This window comes from Acartia tonsa, chromosome 4, assembly GCF_053477335.1.
Source record: "Acartia tonsa isolate MP-2025a chromosome 4, ASM5347733v1, whole genome shotgun sequence".
Lineage (NCBI taxonomy): Eukaryota > Metazoa > Arthropoda > Copepoda > Calanoida > Acartiidae > Acartia > Acartia tonsa.
In genome coordinates this window covers 29766661-29784431 of record NC_137263.1, presented here as the reverse complement: position 1 = coordinate 29784431, position 17771 = coordinate 29766661, and the positions used below count along the sequence as shown (strand labels likewise).

The 17771-nt window shown below is 32.5% G+C and overlaps 3 protein-coding genes across 3 annotated transcripts in view; 2 read left to right on the top strand and 1 right to left on the bottom strand.

The window, feature by feature from the left end:
- The window catches only part of LOC145316722 (guanine nucleotide-binding protein subunit gamma-1-like), a 116387-nt gene that overhangs the window by 17959 nt on the left and 80657 nt on the right, over positions 1 to 17771 (bottom strand). The gene's annotated exons all lie outside the window — the stretch shown is intronic.
- LOC145316713 (uncharacterized) lies at positions 1378 to 8405 on the top strand. The gene is made up of 8 exons (XM_080157422.1): positions 1378 to 1541; positions 2066 to 2261; positions 3702 to 3769; positions 5125 to 5226; positions 6946 to 7047; positions 7330 to 7477; positions 7711 to 7773; positions 8289 to 8405. Exons 1-8 carry the CDS (start codon positions 1423 to 1425, stop codon positions 8343 to 8345), a joined length of 855 nt encoding a protein of 284 aa, XP_080013548.1. The 5' UTR covers positions 1378 to 1422; the 3' UTR covers positions 8346 to 8405.
- On the top strand, positions 9430 to 17511 carry LOC145316700 (uncharacterized). The gene is made up of 8 exons (XM_080157402.1): positions 9430 to 9586; positions 9891 to 9950; positions 10661 to 10841; positions 11280 to 11333; positions 12296 to 14917; positions 15275 to 15390; positions 16441 to 16514; positions 17092 to 17511. Exons 1-8 carry the CDS (start codon positions 9489 to 9491, stop codon positions 17220 to 17222), a joined length of 3336 nt encoding a protein of 1111 aa, XP_080013528.1. The 5' UTR covers positions 9430 to 9488; the 3' UTR covers positions 17223 to 17511.

The window sequence follows — 17771 nt, the reverse complement described above, 5'->3', positions numbered from 1 at the left end:
TTTTTACGATGTATGGAGATGGACAACGAAACACACACACATATATAACTTACTTAACTTACTTTATCGTATGCTAGCGGCTACGTTTCTAGAGGCCTCCAGGGGGACTCTTGAGAAGGGGGGAGTTAAATTCGATAACCTTATTTTTTATTTTAGTTATTAAAAAATTTGTTGGGAGGGTAATTTTTTCTAGTGGTGATTTCTCTTGGGAGGGGTTGTGGTACCCTTAGTTATAACCTTCCTAAGACCTACGAGAAGCTACCCTATAAAGGGCGTTGCTACAAAAGACCAACTCTACAGCCATGACTGTCAATTTTAACCGGAGATCTGATGCTGCAAGAATGTTATTATCAGGGAAAGCCGAACAATTCTTATAAATTCTCCCTTCTCTCGCAAGGATCTGTTTTGAACAATCCGTATCTGCAGCTAGGCCTCTCTAACACTCGTGCCTGTCAAGCCCTGCAAACTTGAACTTTTATCAATTTTAATGTAAAGATTTTTTTTATTTCTTCAAAATGAATTTCTTTCATAATAACTAAGCATCAAAACTGTAGATGAAATATCAATGAAATTATCATTATCTCTGGCTTTGATTTTTCCTATCGCGCTTTTGTATTCGCTTCAAGGAGATGTGGACAAACTTGTCCTTGTTAAATGCGTGATGGAATAGTTCTATTAATGTCCACTCGTCCGTCCATGAACATTTTTGTATGTTAGCATCGTCCTGATCAGTTATGTACAGTTTAGAAAGTGTAAAGCAACTCTGAAAATCAATTTTAAACCTGACGATACGAAAATAGTAAATTTTGTAAGTGCTAACACTCTGTATTATTTAATTTTATCTGATTTTTCGGTTTTATTGTGCTTCGATTTTATGGACTTGTCAATGTTGATATTAGCGACCTTACCCCATTGATTAATTTAGAACAAAATTCTATCCACATTATTATATGTACACTAGCGGTTACGCCCCTAGATGCCTCTAGGGTCACTTGAGGCGGGGGGAGTTGATAACCATTTTTTTTACTTTAGATTTAGGAAAAAAAAGTGGGATGGGGAATTACTTTTTTTTTTGGGGGGGGGGGTGAGGGGTGACGCCCCCTTATTTTTATTTTTAGTTAAAAAAATTAAATAAAAAATATTTGTTTATGGACGATTTCTCTTGGGAGATTGGTGGTACCCTCCACCAAAATAGTTATGAATCTTTCAGGACCTAAAAGAAGCTACCCTGTAAAGGAGAACCCTATCGGTTCAGCGGTTAGCGAGATCCTCTGGTACAGACAAACAGACAGACAGACATACTGTTACTTTATTTTAAGGATATCTCATTTTTGTTTCACATGAGTTTAATACAAAGTTCAAAAAAACTTGTTTTACATAAAAACTACTTATTGAATTGAATTTAGTTTGTTTTTTTAGTTTATGAAGTTATTACATAGAAAATACAACACAATGAAATTAGAAAACATAATAGATACAAATCTATATCCATTAACTGATCAAGATTCAGAAAGATATAAAAATTTATTGGATGAATTACGGTGAATTATTTTTAAAAGCGAACCTTTTCTACTTAGTAGGGTGTCCAGTCCAAGGATGTCCGGCCGAGGGAGGGTAGGGGTGGATATTCATTTTTAGTTAAAGCATCTAAAAAGCTGTTATAGATGTTATATGGTATGCCCCATAATGATGGGAATGTTGACAAAAAAATCAAAAATCCAGATTTAATGCCAGCTAAGTTAATCTCATTTCCCACATAGCGTTACGGACGGATGCTACTTAAAAGAATAAAATTAAACAAGGATGACAGTATCTATAAGTTGCGAAACACAAACAAACTGACAAATTCTGAGTCATAGTAAAAATGTCTAGTGGTCATAAAAACGAGGAAGTGCAAAGATTAAAAAGAGAAGGATGAGATACAAATAGAAAATCACCAAATCTTTACATATTTGTATTGAAAATCATTTTTTGGCATGCCCAAAAGACTGAAGGACTAAGTAAGTTGTATGCTAGTTTTTTTTTCATAAAAATCACTGAGTGACGCTCTATTGTTTAATGATAGGTTGAGATACAGGACCAAAGGCATCGTTACACTGCCAAACTTCCTCCAGCCCACCATAGTTGAGTCCGCCGTCAAGGATATCAACAACAAGCTGGACATGGTCTTCCATACAGACGGAACGCACAATGTATTCCTAGACAATGGAGAACCGGTCCTAGATGAGAATCATATTAGAAATCGCCAGTTTGCTACGAAGGTAAAATTTTTCAAACAATACGTGTATTTGTTCTAAAATTAAGATCGATCCCATCCCAAAAAAATGTAAAGCTTTAGTTGGCTACGAAACTTTTTTTTGTCTTTTAAGTTTCTTTTAATAAATGATTAGCTATATTTCTTTAAGAGTTATTGAGTTGCACTTTCAGGGAAGTTTGGTATATTGACGGTCAGTGACGTGCACAGGGTTTTCCAGGAGGGTGGACAGGGACACCTACAAATGTTGACACCTCTTTGACCCAGATCGAGGGAAGTGTAATACAGACAACAAGAGGGTGTTATTTAATTGTCAGGGGGATGGATACACCCCCCTAAATGCCCACCCCTCTACATATAATCAACATTAAAGTAAATGTTTCGGTACAACGGCATTTGCCTGGCCGTGTACAAGATCTTTTAGTACAGACGTACTAAACCTGCTACTTCCCACATGAACAAAACCAGCGTAGTTACTAATACAATTTATTGTATGAAAATGGTCACGCTGAAATAAAAATAACAAAATTAATAATCAAATATTAAAATGTTAAATACATCATAAGAAAATAAATCTTGTAAAAGAAAATAAATCTTTTTCATTTGGGAATAATCGTCTTTTCCTTATAAAAGGTTTCGTGATTTTGAATTTACATTTCAAAATGTATAAAAGAAGTTAGGGTTATTTTTGCTTCAAATTAAATCAAAACTTAGTGCGAGTTTGTAATTCATGGATAAAATCATCATAGACTACTATTAAAATATTCTGATACAAAAATAAATCAATTACTTGGTCTAATTTTAATGAAAATAAAGAAATTAATTTGCCTTCTTTAAAATATCATTCTATTCCATTAAAAATGCTTAAAAGAAATAAATATTTACCGAGTCTTTTGGTCATGTCAAACCGGGAAGCACTCAAGGTATTTTCAGCACGGATAACACCACATTTCATTGTGAAACATAGTTTTTCATACACAGAAACTCCGCACTCTCCAACGGAAGAAAATAAGATGGCCACATGGGCTTTGTTTTAGGCTTGGTTGCGCAAGCATTGTTTGAAATGCCGCACACACTTATGAACTTTTTGAAAATAGGCGCTTTCTAAACTGCCAATAATGATAAGGAAAACAAAAAGGATAAAGGTTCGAGTTCACAAACGCAACATACTATTATACTACCGATACAGTAAAAAAATGTCCTCTGACTGGTGAATTGAGTTGCGAAGCCTGCAATTTTGTTTCACACGCTACTTAAATTTGTAGGTTGTTAACACATAGGAGTACGTGAATCCAATCCACCCCACTTAGTTTTACCAAGGGGGTTAATATACCTAACGTCTGCACGCCTCTTTAGTTAACTCACCAACAATGAAATCGAAATTTATTCCCAATCGGAAATGCTGAAATTACTTATACCTTCATCCTTGAAGTTTTAAAATTTTTAGGTTGGAGCTTTACCTTATGATAAAATGGATCCAGACGGAGGGATAGTTAACCTCTACAAAAGTGACATGTATGTAATTCTGTAGCAAAGCTACTCGACAAGTCTATTTCTAATCATTTTCTTGTAATAAAGAATGTGATTTATATAAATCAACACAGAGAATAGGTTAAATGTTAGGGCTGGTTTTAAAAAAAGATCATACAACAAGGATGTTAACATACAACAGTAGCGAATCAAAGAAATACAAAAATATATATTAAAATAACCAGTATACATACAACAAATAAAAACAAAATTGCGTTTTCTCCATAGAAATCAAATCTGATGTATGCATTACAGTTAATACAAACAAAGTGAATCTATATGGTAGATGCTTAATAATTATAGGAATCTGCGAAAAAGATTGCATCTGTTTAAACGCAGCAAAGCAAATTACATGTCTCCCATTGCATTACTGATATACCAATAGATAATCAGTAGACTCATATTTACCGTAGACTCATTGATGATAGGAATACCCACACAAAAAATATCCATCTTAAATCCAATATCCTAAATAGCAAGTAATTAAGTTAAATATTTAATGTTGAAGTTTTAGGTTTCTTGGGTATTAACGATTTGGTCCGTCAGACCAAGTGAGTGTCAACTGATGCTCATTAACAAATGGAACATTTCCAAGAAAATCATCAGTCTATCTTAAATAGCAACCTAATAATCTTGTTTCTTACAGACAGATAAACATACAGTTTGAATGATATAGTAGTTTGTAACTAAAACAAGGATGACAACATCCATAAAAACGAAGCACTGAAACGGTAGGACAAACGGACATTAACACTTGTATAGTGTTAGAACTTAATTATCATAATATAAATTTATAAGAGTCAAAGCAAAATTGTAAGTAAATTTGATGTAAAACTGCTTGATACAGGATAATTTTTATGGACATACTTACATTTTTAGGGCTTGATTATAGAGTTGCTTCGCTTATTACATTATACTTTGTTGTCCCCGGAATCAATATACAAAAAATCAGATCAATCCGATGATTTGATCACATAAAAATTTGTTGTTAAAAAAGTAAAAAAATCAACATGTTTAAAATGGACGTACGGACATTTTGGTAATGATTATAGAGTTGCTACGCTTTCTAAATCGTACCTAACTACTCAAGGAATCACCATGCAAAATTTGAAATCGATAGGACAATTCTAACATGCCTAAATTAACGGGAAAAGCTATCCGTTACGGACGTACGGACGGACGGACCGACCCTAATTATAGAAAAGCTTCGCTTTTAAAAACAGAGCGGCAATCAAGCGAGAAAGAAAAAAAATCTGTCTATTCTTTCAAGAATAAGCTTTTAATAATTAAAAAAAACTTTTATCAAATCTAAATATAATCATATATCTTTGTGTATTAAGATTTCGTGAATTTCTTGGAAAAGTTCTAGAGCTAGATGAGTTGCACCCTCTTGCAGATAAACTGGGAGCATGCACTGTTAATGTTTTCAAAAAGGATACCATGTAAGTGTTTTTTTTGTGGTTCATCCTATATACTTAAGTAACAGGATGTCTATAGACATTTGTCTCTATGCGTGTCTCTTATGAAATCTTGTAAACGACTGGATCGATCGTTCTGCAATTTTTAGGGAAGTTTTAAATTTGTCCAGGAAAGGTAACAACAAACCCCCCTCAGAGATAGGGCGCCTGATAAGAAATTTTTTTTACAGACAGAAAGTGTATCACTCACCCCCCCCCCCCCCCCCTCCTTTGTATGAAGAACCTCCAGGAAAAATATTTTAATTTATCTAAAATAATTCAAAAAATGCAATGTTGTTCTAAAGAACTTTGTTTCACTACGCCTGCCTGATGTTTGTAATAATAACTTTACATTGAATTCTTAACAATTCAAAGCTTTTAATCTTTAAACTGTTTTTAACCTATTTTTTATATCAAAAATATACTATGACACCAGTAGAAACAGACTGCAGAGCCCAAATTTGAATTAAGTCCCCAATAAACTTTTTTGGGGGGACTTAAAAATTAATTTTATATGTTGCTGTGATCATTTTGACGGAAGCAAAAGCAACTTTTAGTTTGGGGTTAAATTGTTTCTTACAGAACAATTTTATATGATTCAGTTTATATCAATACAATAATAAAAAAACTCTACTCTGTTCGATGGAAATAATTTTTTTCTAAAACAATCAATTTCAGTAAAAAATTGAACATAATACAATAAAACACATTTGCTAAAGTTAAACCAATAAGATTTCTTGTTTCATTTCAATTTTTTATGATTTCCGAAAGAGTGTTTTCACAAAGTGACTTATTTACAATGTAGTTAAATAATTTTTATTTAATTAAAATGAAAAGAATGAAAACTATACACGTAAAAGATACATAATTTTTAAAAATATTTTAAAAAAATAAGTTTGAATAATCTTATTTTATATCATATTTGTATATGTGTCAAAAATAATTTTGTTGTATTGCATAAACATTTGTTGACATCTTGTCATGTTGACAGGTGAACTGAAATTAGTTTCCGAATGTGAACACATTTTCCTAGGTGTTTCCCAATCCTATCTCAATATTTGCTACTAGCTAAAAAACCTTCAAACTTCCAAAAAAAAATCAAAATTTGAAAAATTAAAACTTTGAATGTATAATGTATAAATCGTTAATACATTCAAATTTTGATTTTTTTTTGAAGTTTGAAGGTTTTTTAGCTAGTAGCAAATATTAAGATAGGATTGGGAAACACCTAGGAAAATGTGTTCACATTCGGAAACTAATTTCAGTTCATCTGTTGACATCAAATTTAACCCTTTACAGCCAATTTTTATGTGTTTAAAATAGGTGAACGAACACAAACATGTTAATGTTAATTCATTGGTATATTGTAAAGATTTAACTTTTTAGTGAATTTTTATAGTAAAATCATAAGGCCTAATTTTACTCTATACCAGAATACAATATTTATGAAGCAAAACACTCTAAAAGCTACGAATTTTACCCAAATAAAAAAAAAAGACCTTTTGCTTTGATCAAAATGACTATGGCAACAGTAAAAATTAAAATTTAAATCCCCCCAAAAAAGTTTATTGGGGACTTAATTCAAATTTAGGCTCTGCAGTCTGATTTTACTGGTGTCATAGTATATTTTTATATACGTTTTAAAAATAGGTTAAAAACAGTTTAAGTACAACTTAATCTATTTTTCGAGCCTTTTGTATTTAGGCATGCCTGGCATTTTGATGAATCTACACATTCTGTCACAATTATGCTTCAGAAACCAATCAATGGAGGAGAATTCAGACATACTAAGCAAATTAGGACCAGGTCAGTTTTTCTTATCAACAGTTCCATCATTAGGGAGCATATTTAACTATATAACATCCATGACAGTCTAAATGCTTTAAAGTAGCTTTTTAACTTTTTACTGATTTCCACATATCTTTGGTGTTTTTGGTCTGAGTTTCAAAAATTTTGTGTTCCAAACCAATGAAGAATGAAACTTGATATTGATTATTATTATTCTGTCAATGGTAAGTGGGTTAAATTGAGCAATTCTTTTGTTCTGTTAAAATAAACAAACAGTAGATGTTGTCATCCTTTTTTTAGGGGACAAATTGATGAGAAAATCTTTAATGACTTGAACAACATACTTGAGAAAGATGAGAAGCTTGGTGGAAATAATGATCTTGTGTCAACTCTGGAGTTTGAACCTGGAACTTTAAGCATTTTCAGCGGATCAACCTGCTTACATGAGGTCATTTTAGATATATTGAAAATAAATTTTTATAGTTAGATATTTATTATGGGTAAATAATGCCAATTCTAACTAAGTTATTTTGTCGTCTTAAATATTTGGTTTAATTCGTAGAGCTAGGAAAATGACAGTTAGAAAAATAGCCTTTCATCAATTACTTTGCACTATAAGAATTTCTAGTTATAATAGTCTTCCATTGCATTGCCTTATACATGTAAAATTCTGGTTTCCAGGTGACTACTATACTTGGGGATAGATGCAGGGAAGTTGCAGTTCTATGCTACACAACAGAAAAGGTACTAAATTCGAATATTTATATGCAGCTTTAAAATAAATTAATTTAGAGCAAATGCAAGGTTGCTGCTGCAGCTTAGAGCTTCTGTGGAAGAGGGTGACATGGGGTGGCTTGACTAAGAGAGGCTTAGGCCTGTCAAACTTATGGTGGCTCCGGCTGGCTGATTCTTCCTCCAATCCGATTAGCTTTCAACTACTTAATTTTTTCAAGTTGAATGATCATTACAGCGGCTACAGCTGAATCCACCTGATGAAATGGTGACAAGTTTTTTAGAAAATGATGTAATGTTAGTTTTTTAGTACCTAAATCTTGGCCAAATCCTGTAAATACTTTACTATAGCCAACTGCAACCAACAGCAAAATAAATACGTGAAAAAATATTTTGACGTGATTGCAGCTATTTTTTGTGTTTAGTTTTACTAGTAATGGCGACTTTTTTTTATCTGCCACTCAAAATTTATTATTTTGTCTGTTGGTTTTTTAACCTTGTTGCTAAATCAAATATTCTTGTTTTAGGGAAGAAAGAATTCTCCTGAGGTACAAAAACTATTCTTTGGAAGAGTTGTGGACTAGTATAAATAATGTAGTTTTAATACATTTGTTAATACATCTTAAAAATATAATTGCTATGAATTTTTAATTAAACTTTGTAGAAGTATGTTAAACACATTGCTTTTATAGTTATTTTACGTTGTGTAAGCCTATAGCATATAATAAAAACATCAAATACATGGTAAATTTCAATGATCATTAATTGTTAAAGGTTAATTTTTGATTGGTGAGGGTGAGGTGTTGTTTAATCTCAAGAATAGGAGTTCCATTAAAACATATAATGGATCATGGAAAGAAAACGAAGTTTCCGGTTTCGTCGTTTTTTCACAGTAGACTTTCTCATACTTCTAGCCCCTGCGGGGGGCTCTAGCCCTGCGGGGCATATTTTCTAACCCTGCGGGGCAATCATTAACATTTACTTAACCTAACCTAACCTAAAATAACCCTTCAAAAGCTACTGTGAAAATACGATGAAACCGGAAACTTCGTTTTCTTTCCATGATCCCATATAATACTTTTATTAATAATTTTATCATTTGAGGTAAAAAAAAACTAATTTGACAAAGAATTACATGCCGCGTAAAATTTTTGAATTTGCTATTCCGTCTGCTCTTAAAAAAATGCGCGTTCTTACAAGATTGTTTACTTTATCTGGTTAGCAACAGAATCATATTATATTTATTTACTTACTACAATTATTAAATGCCTAATTATTTTTTAAAGTTAAAATTTAATAATAACATTTTTTATATTGCTGTAACTTTATGTATTTGTAAGTTTAATTTTATGTCGATAAGTAGCTAATGCTTAATTAGCAAGTTTCAATTTGTTTTAAAACTTATAAGAACGTGTTCAAAAGAGCCCTAAGGATTTAGGAAAAAGTACCTGATCGATCCTTGGAAATTTTCTTTCGTTTGTTGCTTTAAGGATGTAAGTTATACCTAGTAAATTTAACCTCTCTTGTCAATATGAATATCTTCAAATGCGAATATTAGTTATTCCTAATTATAAGCTTTTCTAAAAAACAACAGCTTTTTTATATTTTATAAGGATGTGTGTGGGGGGGGGGGGGACGTTATCGTAGAGGGGATGCCAGTCCTAGAAAAATAGCTCAACGAAATTTCAGAATAAAAGAATAAAAATTGTTAACATCTAAAATAAAGAATGGAGCTTAAGAGTGAGGAGGAGAGTGATCTCATAGATAACCTCGGCATTCAGATAACAGATGTAAGATCATTAAGATCTGATGAGGCATTTGTAAGGTTAGATATTTTGCATTGGTATAAACTTGTAGTTGAAATGAGAATAATTTTTGAAAAAAATGACTTGATCTATATATGATTCCAAATTGTATAAATCGGCGATTTTTTTTTCGCCGTTATTTATTAAGGATACTGCTAGTTGGGGTAATAAGTGTATCATTCAAAAGGTTTAACTTAATTATCTTTAAAACTAATAGGGAAGAAAACAAAGTAAAAATGCATTTATGTCATGTTCATAGATACAACATCCGGCCCCCTCCCCCCTTTCAGAATCAGCATAGATTTATCGACTAGTATATTTTAGTGATGAAGATGCGAAGATATCTGAAGACGAACATATTTATTGCTATTTCTGCAGTTTTAGGTAGGTATAGTTTAAATTTTACGCATATGTATAGAATATATCTTGTCTCTAGAAATTGTAAATAAATCATATTTGAGATCGGGCCGTTTAAAAAAAATCTACAGTGTGAGAATAAGATGTGGAAATCAATGTCTTACAATTCTAAATTGTACATATGGCGTTATCCTCTTTTTTTCAATTTTGAAAATTTGAGTACCCCCCCCCCCTTCACCCCCTTCGACAACGACGAACAACTATTTTAGGTTAGGTTTTATGCTAGGGAGCCGAGCGCTGCGGCTAGGCAGGTAAGGGGGCCGAGCGCTGCGGCCAGAGTTCATAGTTCGCTGGGGGGGGGGGGGGGGGGGGGTACTCAAATTTTCAAAATTGAAAAAAAAATTCTAAGAGGATAATACCGTACATATAATTCGACCATGGGCGGTGGATTTTTTTTATGAAGGCTTAAATTCAAGCTAATTAAATTAAAGCTCAAATTCATTTATACTCTGGAGTGTATAAATTAAAAGACCTATTCAAGTAAATCAAATGCTATGTTTTAATCAAATTGTTATTTCAAAATCATAAGGTTTATAGTTTATACGTAGACTAGATTTTAACTTTCATTTTAGTCCTATGCCTTTTTGAAGAAAAAAGGCATATAGTTGTTTAATCCCTTCTAACTGTAATTTTTTGTTAACAATCTTGTTACATTACTGTTTAACCTGTTGATTAAGATCTGTGAGCAGAACAGCTGTAGAGGAACATGTATTATCAGATCATATTTGCTCACTCTGCCATCGTGTCTCCACAAACAAATCTGAATTAAAATATCACCATGAAAAGGACCACTGCAATCCCGAGCTTCCATTAAAACATTTAAATAAAAATTCTTTAAAGAAACACAACACAAGAGAGGTATTTCTTTCCTATAATATAAAGAAGTACGGTTTTTTTGTCTGAATCGTAGGATTTCAATGCTTAATGAACTGATTGAATTTTACTTTTAATTGAAGCGAACACAGGTACTGGGGTGGTTTTAGGCAATTTTTCGGCCTCTTATAACCCTTTGCATGCTAAGCGCCTGGATGCTAAGCAGCTGCTAGACTTATATGATTCAAAGTAGAACGATGTCTGTCCATCCGCATGAAGCTTTGGATCTAAGTAACCGCTGAACCGATTAAGGTCCAATCTTCAGGGAATATACATATTTGTCCTGCGGTGGTTTAAGTTATTTTGTTTGGAGATGGGACCCACCCTCCCTCAAAAAAAGATAAATATTTGTATTACCTATTTAAATTGAAAGGAGAGCCATATTGGTCCAGCTGTCTATACTAAAAATTTACATTCTTTTAGAAGTCAAAGAAGGCAAGACAAAAACCAGCGCTCATGTCTATTTCTGAAATAAAGGTAATGAATATTTTTTTTCTTTAAAATCATGTATTTTCCGACAGATTTACAGAAAATTTTTGTTTAGACTTTTAAATAATATTTAAAATAAGCATGTTTGTTGTTGCCTGACTATCTAATTTTCACTTTTATGGATGAAGCTAACCTTTTTTAAAAGCAAAGCTTTTCTATAATTACGGTCGGTCCGTACGTCCGGAACGAATAGATTTTTTCGTTAATTTATACATGTTTCCTATTGATTTCAAACTTTGCCATATGATTCCTATAACAGTATGGTACGATTAAGAAAGCATTGCAACTCTAATAATTATCAGAAAGCCCGTACGTCAAAAAAAATATTATAAAAGTCATTACATGATTTTTGGAATAATGATTTCTATTACAACAAGGTACCATGTTATAAGCGAAGCATCTCTATAATCAAGTCCTAATAATGTAAGCATGTCCTTAAACGGTATCCTGTATTTAAGCACTTAGCAACAAAATGTTAATGTTTGTTTGTCCTACCGTTTTAGAGCTTCGCTTTTATTGATGTGTTCATCCTTGTTTTTATCTAAAATAAAATGCATCAAAGCATATTGAATGAAAGAGGGGGGGGGGGCGAAAGTGACACTTTTTGAAACCAAAACTAAAAGTCAACAAAGGAACTCAACTAAAAAAAGAGTTACAGGTCTGAGATTTTGCATGGCAGTTGCTTTAAAGGGGTAAAATATGGAACTGTGAAGAAACGGCGGCGCAACCCCCGAAAACCGCCGTTTCCCGCCGATTTTTTTTTTGCCTTTTCTCGGCGGTTTTCGGCGGTTGCGACGCCGTTTCTTCACAGTTCCATATTGTACCCCTATACAGCAACTGCCATGCAAAATGTGTCACTTCCCCCCACCCCCCCTTTATATACTTTTCATTTAATTTTTAATTTTTTTTATTCTTTGCTGTAGAAAACGACCAATGTTTAACCTTTTTAGAGTCAGCTATTCAACAAAAACTGTCAAGAGACTAGTGATGTTGAGATCATAGAAGAAGAAAAAGATGAAATTTATGTCATTGATGAAAATATTCCTCCAGAAAATAAAAACTTTATCTTTAACGGCAGTGAAGAAACGTTGTCTGATTTTGAAGAATTCAACAAACACACAAAAGAAAGGGAAATTCAAGAGACTTCACTTGATAGGTCTATGCGAGAAAATTTTGTTCAAGAAATTGATTCACTATATAGCTCACTAACAGACGAAAATGAGTGTACACAACCAAATAAAAATTTACCAAAGAAAATAAACCCCTACAAGGTAAATGAGATATATTACAAAGATAAAATTCCAATACTTTGTCTAAAAAAACAAACTTCAAACTTACAATCAAGAATTGCTGTGGCTGCTAATGAAAAAGCTGCACATATTGGAGTTCTTGTACCTGTTTCTCAACCCCTTGTTTTAAATAATTTTGAAAGTATAACTTCAATAGTTACCAAAGAATTAGATTGTGTTACTGAACAACAGTCATTATCAAAGATTTGCAGAACCCCTGTAGCAAAAAACAAGCCAGATCTTGAAAATCCAACCTATGTCACTAAAATTGTATCACAAGATGATACTGGAATTGCACCAAATAAAGATTTTGCTAAAGCTTCTAATTCAATACATAAAGAAAATCTGGCAATAGATAGCAATATGGTTGATGAATCCCTTCGAAATAAAATCTCTGAAACGAATGACTATATTCAAATTTTTGAAATAACAGAAAAAGAGCCTACTAACAATGCTGTGGAACAAGAAACGTTGGCTAGTCTTAACCAAATAAATGAAAAACAAGCCCAAGATGTGCCAAAGGAAATTGTTTCTGACATTGAGAATGATTCTGTAACAAACGATCACAACTATAAAGATGCACAGATTGAGGATGCCATTGAAGAAACTTTGTCTAGCCTTGACCAAACAAATGAAGAGCCATCCCAAGTTATGAATAGGGACATTGTTTCTAACTGTAAGAATGATTCTGAAACCATCGAGCATAATAATAGAAGTGCACAAATTGAAGATACCACTGAAGAAATTGATGTCCATAGCAGTGAACATGTTATTGCAGTAACCGAAATGCAAAATAATACAGAAATTCATGACGTTTCTATTGCTGATTCAAATATTGCTTTAGTTGAAGAGGTAGTTTCTGATGAAAGTTATCAGGCATTACAAGAAATTGAATTTTCTAACAGTGCAAAAACAGAAGAACAATCTATCAGATGCTCTAGTCATGTAAATAGCGATTTTAACAATAGCAGTTCCGTACTTGATTTTAATCAATCGGGGAACAAAGTTGAGGTACAATTTGTCCAAGGGTCTAACGACAACGTTTTCAATTTCTTAAATGATTCAATTTTTGATGATTCTGATGTAAATAGTGAAACTGAGGAGGAAGCTTTTAATGCAAACAATATCAAGAACAATGTCAGTGATTTAAGCATGATCGCTAGTGGGGTTTCCAAAATCCACACAGACAGTGTTGACATTAGTTTCTCTGAACCAAGAGATGAAGTGATGGACAAATGTTTTGTTGAATCTGAAAGGCAATATGTGAAGATCAAAGTATTAAATAATGCTAATTATGATATAAATGATTTGGTTCCCAATTGTGATGTCTTAGAAAATTTTAATGTTTCTGCAGACAATGAAGGCCCTGTCAAAGAATTGGAAGTTGCAAGTGAGATGACAAATTATAGAAAGAGGAAAATTTCCATTGATACAAAAGATACTAACAAAGATGTTTTTAGTAATGTTAAGAAAATTAAAATAGCTAAAAGTAAAAAACATCCAGTATCAAAATCACTTGATCCAAAATTAGAAAAGTGCTATGTTAGCTCATCAAATCCCTATGCAAAAACTGCTAAATCTTTTAGAAGGCATTCTTCACAAGTGAAAACACAAAGTGGTGTATTTTCATTAGAAAGGGAAATAGCTTTGAATAAAATGGCATCTAAAAATCACCCATACTGCAAAATCTGTTTGATGATCAGAGAACACGATTCATCATCTGATAGTGAGAAAGATTCTGTTTCAACTAAATCCCCAAAGTTTTCAGAAGTTTGGATTTCAGCCACAAAGCAAAAAAGTACTTTACAAAAGTGCAAAACTTGCCATCTTGTTGTACATTCAGCCTGCTACAAATTTCAAACAGACAATGATAATTGTGACAGGTGCAGTTTTATTAACAAAAATCCAGAAGCGGCTGTTAACTGTAAAATATGCGATAAGAATTCAGGGGCGTTAAAAAAATACCTGGATAATTTTTACCATGTTCGCTGTCAACTTTTAATCCCTGAGCTAAACCAACAAACTAATTTCAACCTAGAAGCTATAAACAAGAAGCGATACTTGATCCAGTGTGATTTGTGTGAACAGGTCGGTACTGAGCCAGTTGTCCACTGCAATGCGAGTGTTAAGTGCCTGATTGCTTTCCATCCTTCCTGTGCGGAGGCAAGCAACGTCGATACTGTACTGAACGAGTATGGGAATCCTATTCTACGTTGCAAGGTCTGTATTGAAATATACAAACTCAAGTTGGAGGACTCGGATAGCACCAGCAAATTTAGACAGGCAAGCTGAATTTTATCTATTATATTTAATATCTATGGTACATTTTAGTTTATATTTGCCTTGTTTCAAAATCAGCAACATTTTAAAGACAGTAGAAAGAACTAAAGCTTTGATTTTTTTATATAAAACATCTCAAGAACTACTTAATAAAACCAAATGATTGCGTTAGAAAAGTTCTGTACTGAAAAATTAGAATTTCCTTAGGCGACCTATTTTGACCACCACCTACACGCTTGGTACCTTTATTGTCAGTGAAGAAAATCATAATCGAATACGATACCCCTATAATAACAATTTCGAACTCGATTTTATACAGAACATTTACGATGAAAAAAAATTATAATCATTCTTGTTAAGGATTTGATCTTGGGTGAGAAAGTTAAGATTTTGAATCATCCTGGCTACAGACTTGGTATTGTGACAGAGGTTCTCTGGGATACAGTGTATTTTATATCCTTTCAGGATGGAACGAGGTAAGTAAGAAAAAATGGAGGTTTTTAGTTTTTGCATGTATGCATTAAAAGTTTTGTATTTTTTTGTTATTGAAGAAATCTGAAGACATTTAAGGTGACAAAGGGAGAAGTAGGTTTCGGGTAAAATCCTTAAAGGTTATGTGTTTTAAGTTAAAAACAGTAGTACAACGATAAAAATTTATGTTAACTTTAAAAAAAACTTTGTCTATAGGTCTTTTCAATAAGAAATACACATATTTAGTGAATATTATCGTTCTACCACTATTTTTAAGCCTTAAAACACACACCTTTACGGATTTTATCCGAAACCTACTTCTCCCTTTTTATAATTATAGAAGGCCCCACTAAAGAAACTAAACGAGGTAGTTTCACGAATTGCATTTTAACTTAAAATTATTTTACCCAGTATATTCTTTGATAAAAACTGCATACTTTCAAAGGAATTTTAATTTTATATTCTCTAGTTCTTAAAATATCAAAACTTCATATCAATCTTAGTGATTCTTGTGAAAGAAAATGTTTAAGGGGTAGTTACACGAAATGCATTTGAACTTAATTTAGTGAAAAGCATATTTTTTCATAGTTAATGGGTTAAACTACATTTATATGGCATATATTTGAAAGAATTTCAATTTTCTACCACGTAGTTTTTTAAAATTCTTTTAAATATATGCCATATAAATGTAGTTTAACCAATTAACCAGGAAAAAATAGGCGGTTCACTAAATTAAGTTAAAATGCATTTCGGGGAACTACCCCTTTGTAGAAAAAAATGGGAGAGTGAGGGGGCGCGGTTAAATTTTCGGTGAGTTAGCGTTATGAATAAGGTTAGATTAATACAAGGCAGTCCTTAGGTATACTAGTGCATTGCTGCTTATTTCAAAATAAAGGAGGAGGTAAGGGCTTTGTGCATGCCGCTATGCACTTCAAGGGAAAGCACCGAATTTATTTTTAACTATTTTCCTATCATATTACAAAAAAAAAACAGGCTAACGTACACACTCTAGTAATAAAGAAGCTGTGTTTTCAATGACACATTATTTTAATTAGCTGTGATCACGTGGACCCAGAAGATGTAACATTTCCGGAAAATGAGAAAGAAGCCCTTGATGCCAACGTGACAGGGATTGATGGATGGATGGATATGTACTTTTATGTAAATGAAGGGAGGATAAGGAAAGTTCAACTTTAGGTTATAATGGTACTAAAAGTTCTCCTATTCGTTGGTTTAAATCTTTCTTTACTTTTTTAAAATCTTGTTTAATGAATCAAAATAGCACTGTCCTGATTTTTTAACCAATAATCTTTATCTGTAGGGGTATATGTTTTTAACGCGCAAAGCGTGTTATGTAAAGATTATTATTCCTTACTCTTTCTGTCTCTGTGTCTATTTGTCCATTTGTCTTGTCTGCCTGTCTATGTGTACATTTGTCTGTATGTCTGTTTGTAATGCGTTGTACACGTGACGCTATTAGAGAGTGCCCCTAGAGTCAAAGAGTATAATGATTTTAAAGTGTTTAAATGTTTTGTTTTTTTTTAGTGTGGGACCAATTGTACCAGAGAGTAACATTGTTTAGTTTTTTTTTGCAAACCTGCCTTCAGGGCTTACTTACATAGATTAGTAAAGGTTTAATTACAAATGTGACAAATTATTTTTTTTCAATTAGTTGATAAACATACACAAACATCCATCACTTTTAGTGAAATGGGAAGGAGTTGATGTAAAAGGAGTTTTTAGAAAAACGAACAAAATTCCTTTTTACAAGGTGAAAACTCTTAAAGCCAATAAAATGATAGACTTGAATCGATGTGATATCTTAAAGTTATGTTAACTTTCTCTAACAAATCCACAAACACCAAAAATTCAATATCTGTTTGGAAATAATTTAAAAATACATTATGAAGAATATGCAGTTTAAAGGTTCCTATTTTCATACAAGCTCATGGTTATTAAGTAAAAGTATGTCTCTTTATTTAACACTTTTGTTAATCTATGTCAAACTTCATTGGTACCCCCAAATTTTAAAGTCTAATAAAAAACGCTTTTATGTGATATTCTTGTTCAAGAGCTTATGAAGTCAACTATTTATATGTTTAATATTTGTTGAAAATACATTTTTTAGGAAATCTATGTTTTATTGTATGTTTGTGTCCTACCCAGCGTTGCGGAGCCGTTTGATTTTGGTGCGGCTCCGGCTCCAACCTAAAATCAAGAAAAACTCAACATATTTTTTGTTTTTAAGACTCTTTGATTTTTAAAGGTTATAAAAGTTCAATTTTTGATAAAAAAGGACTTGAAAAACTTAAAAATGGAGTTTGCACTCGACACAACAGAGTAACCAAATTAAAATTATTTAAAAATCTCTGTTTTTAGCTAACCC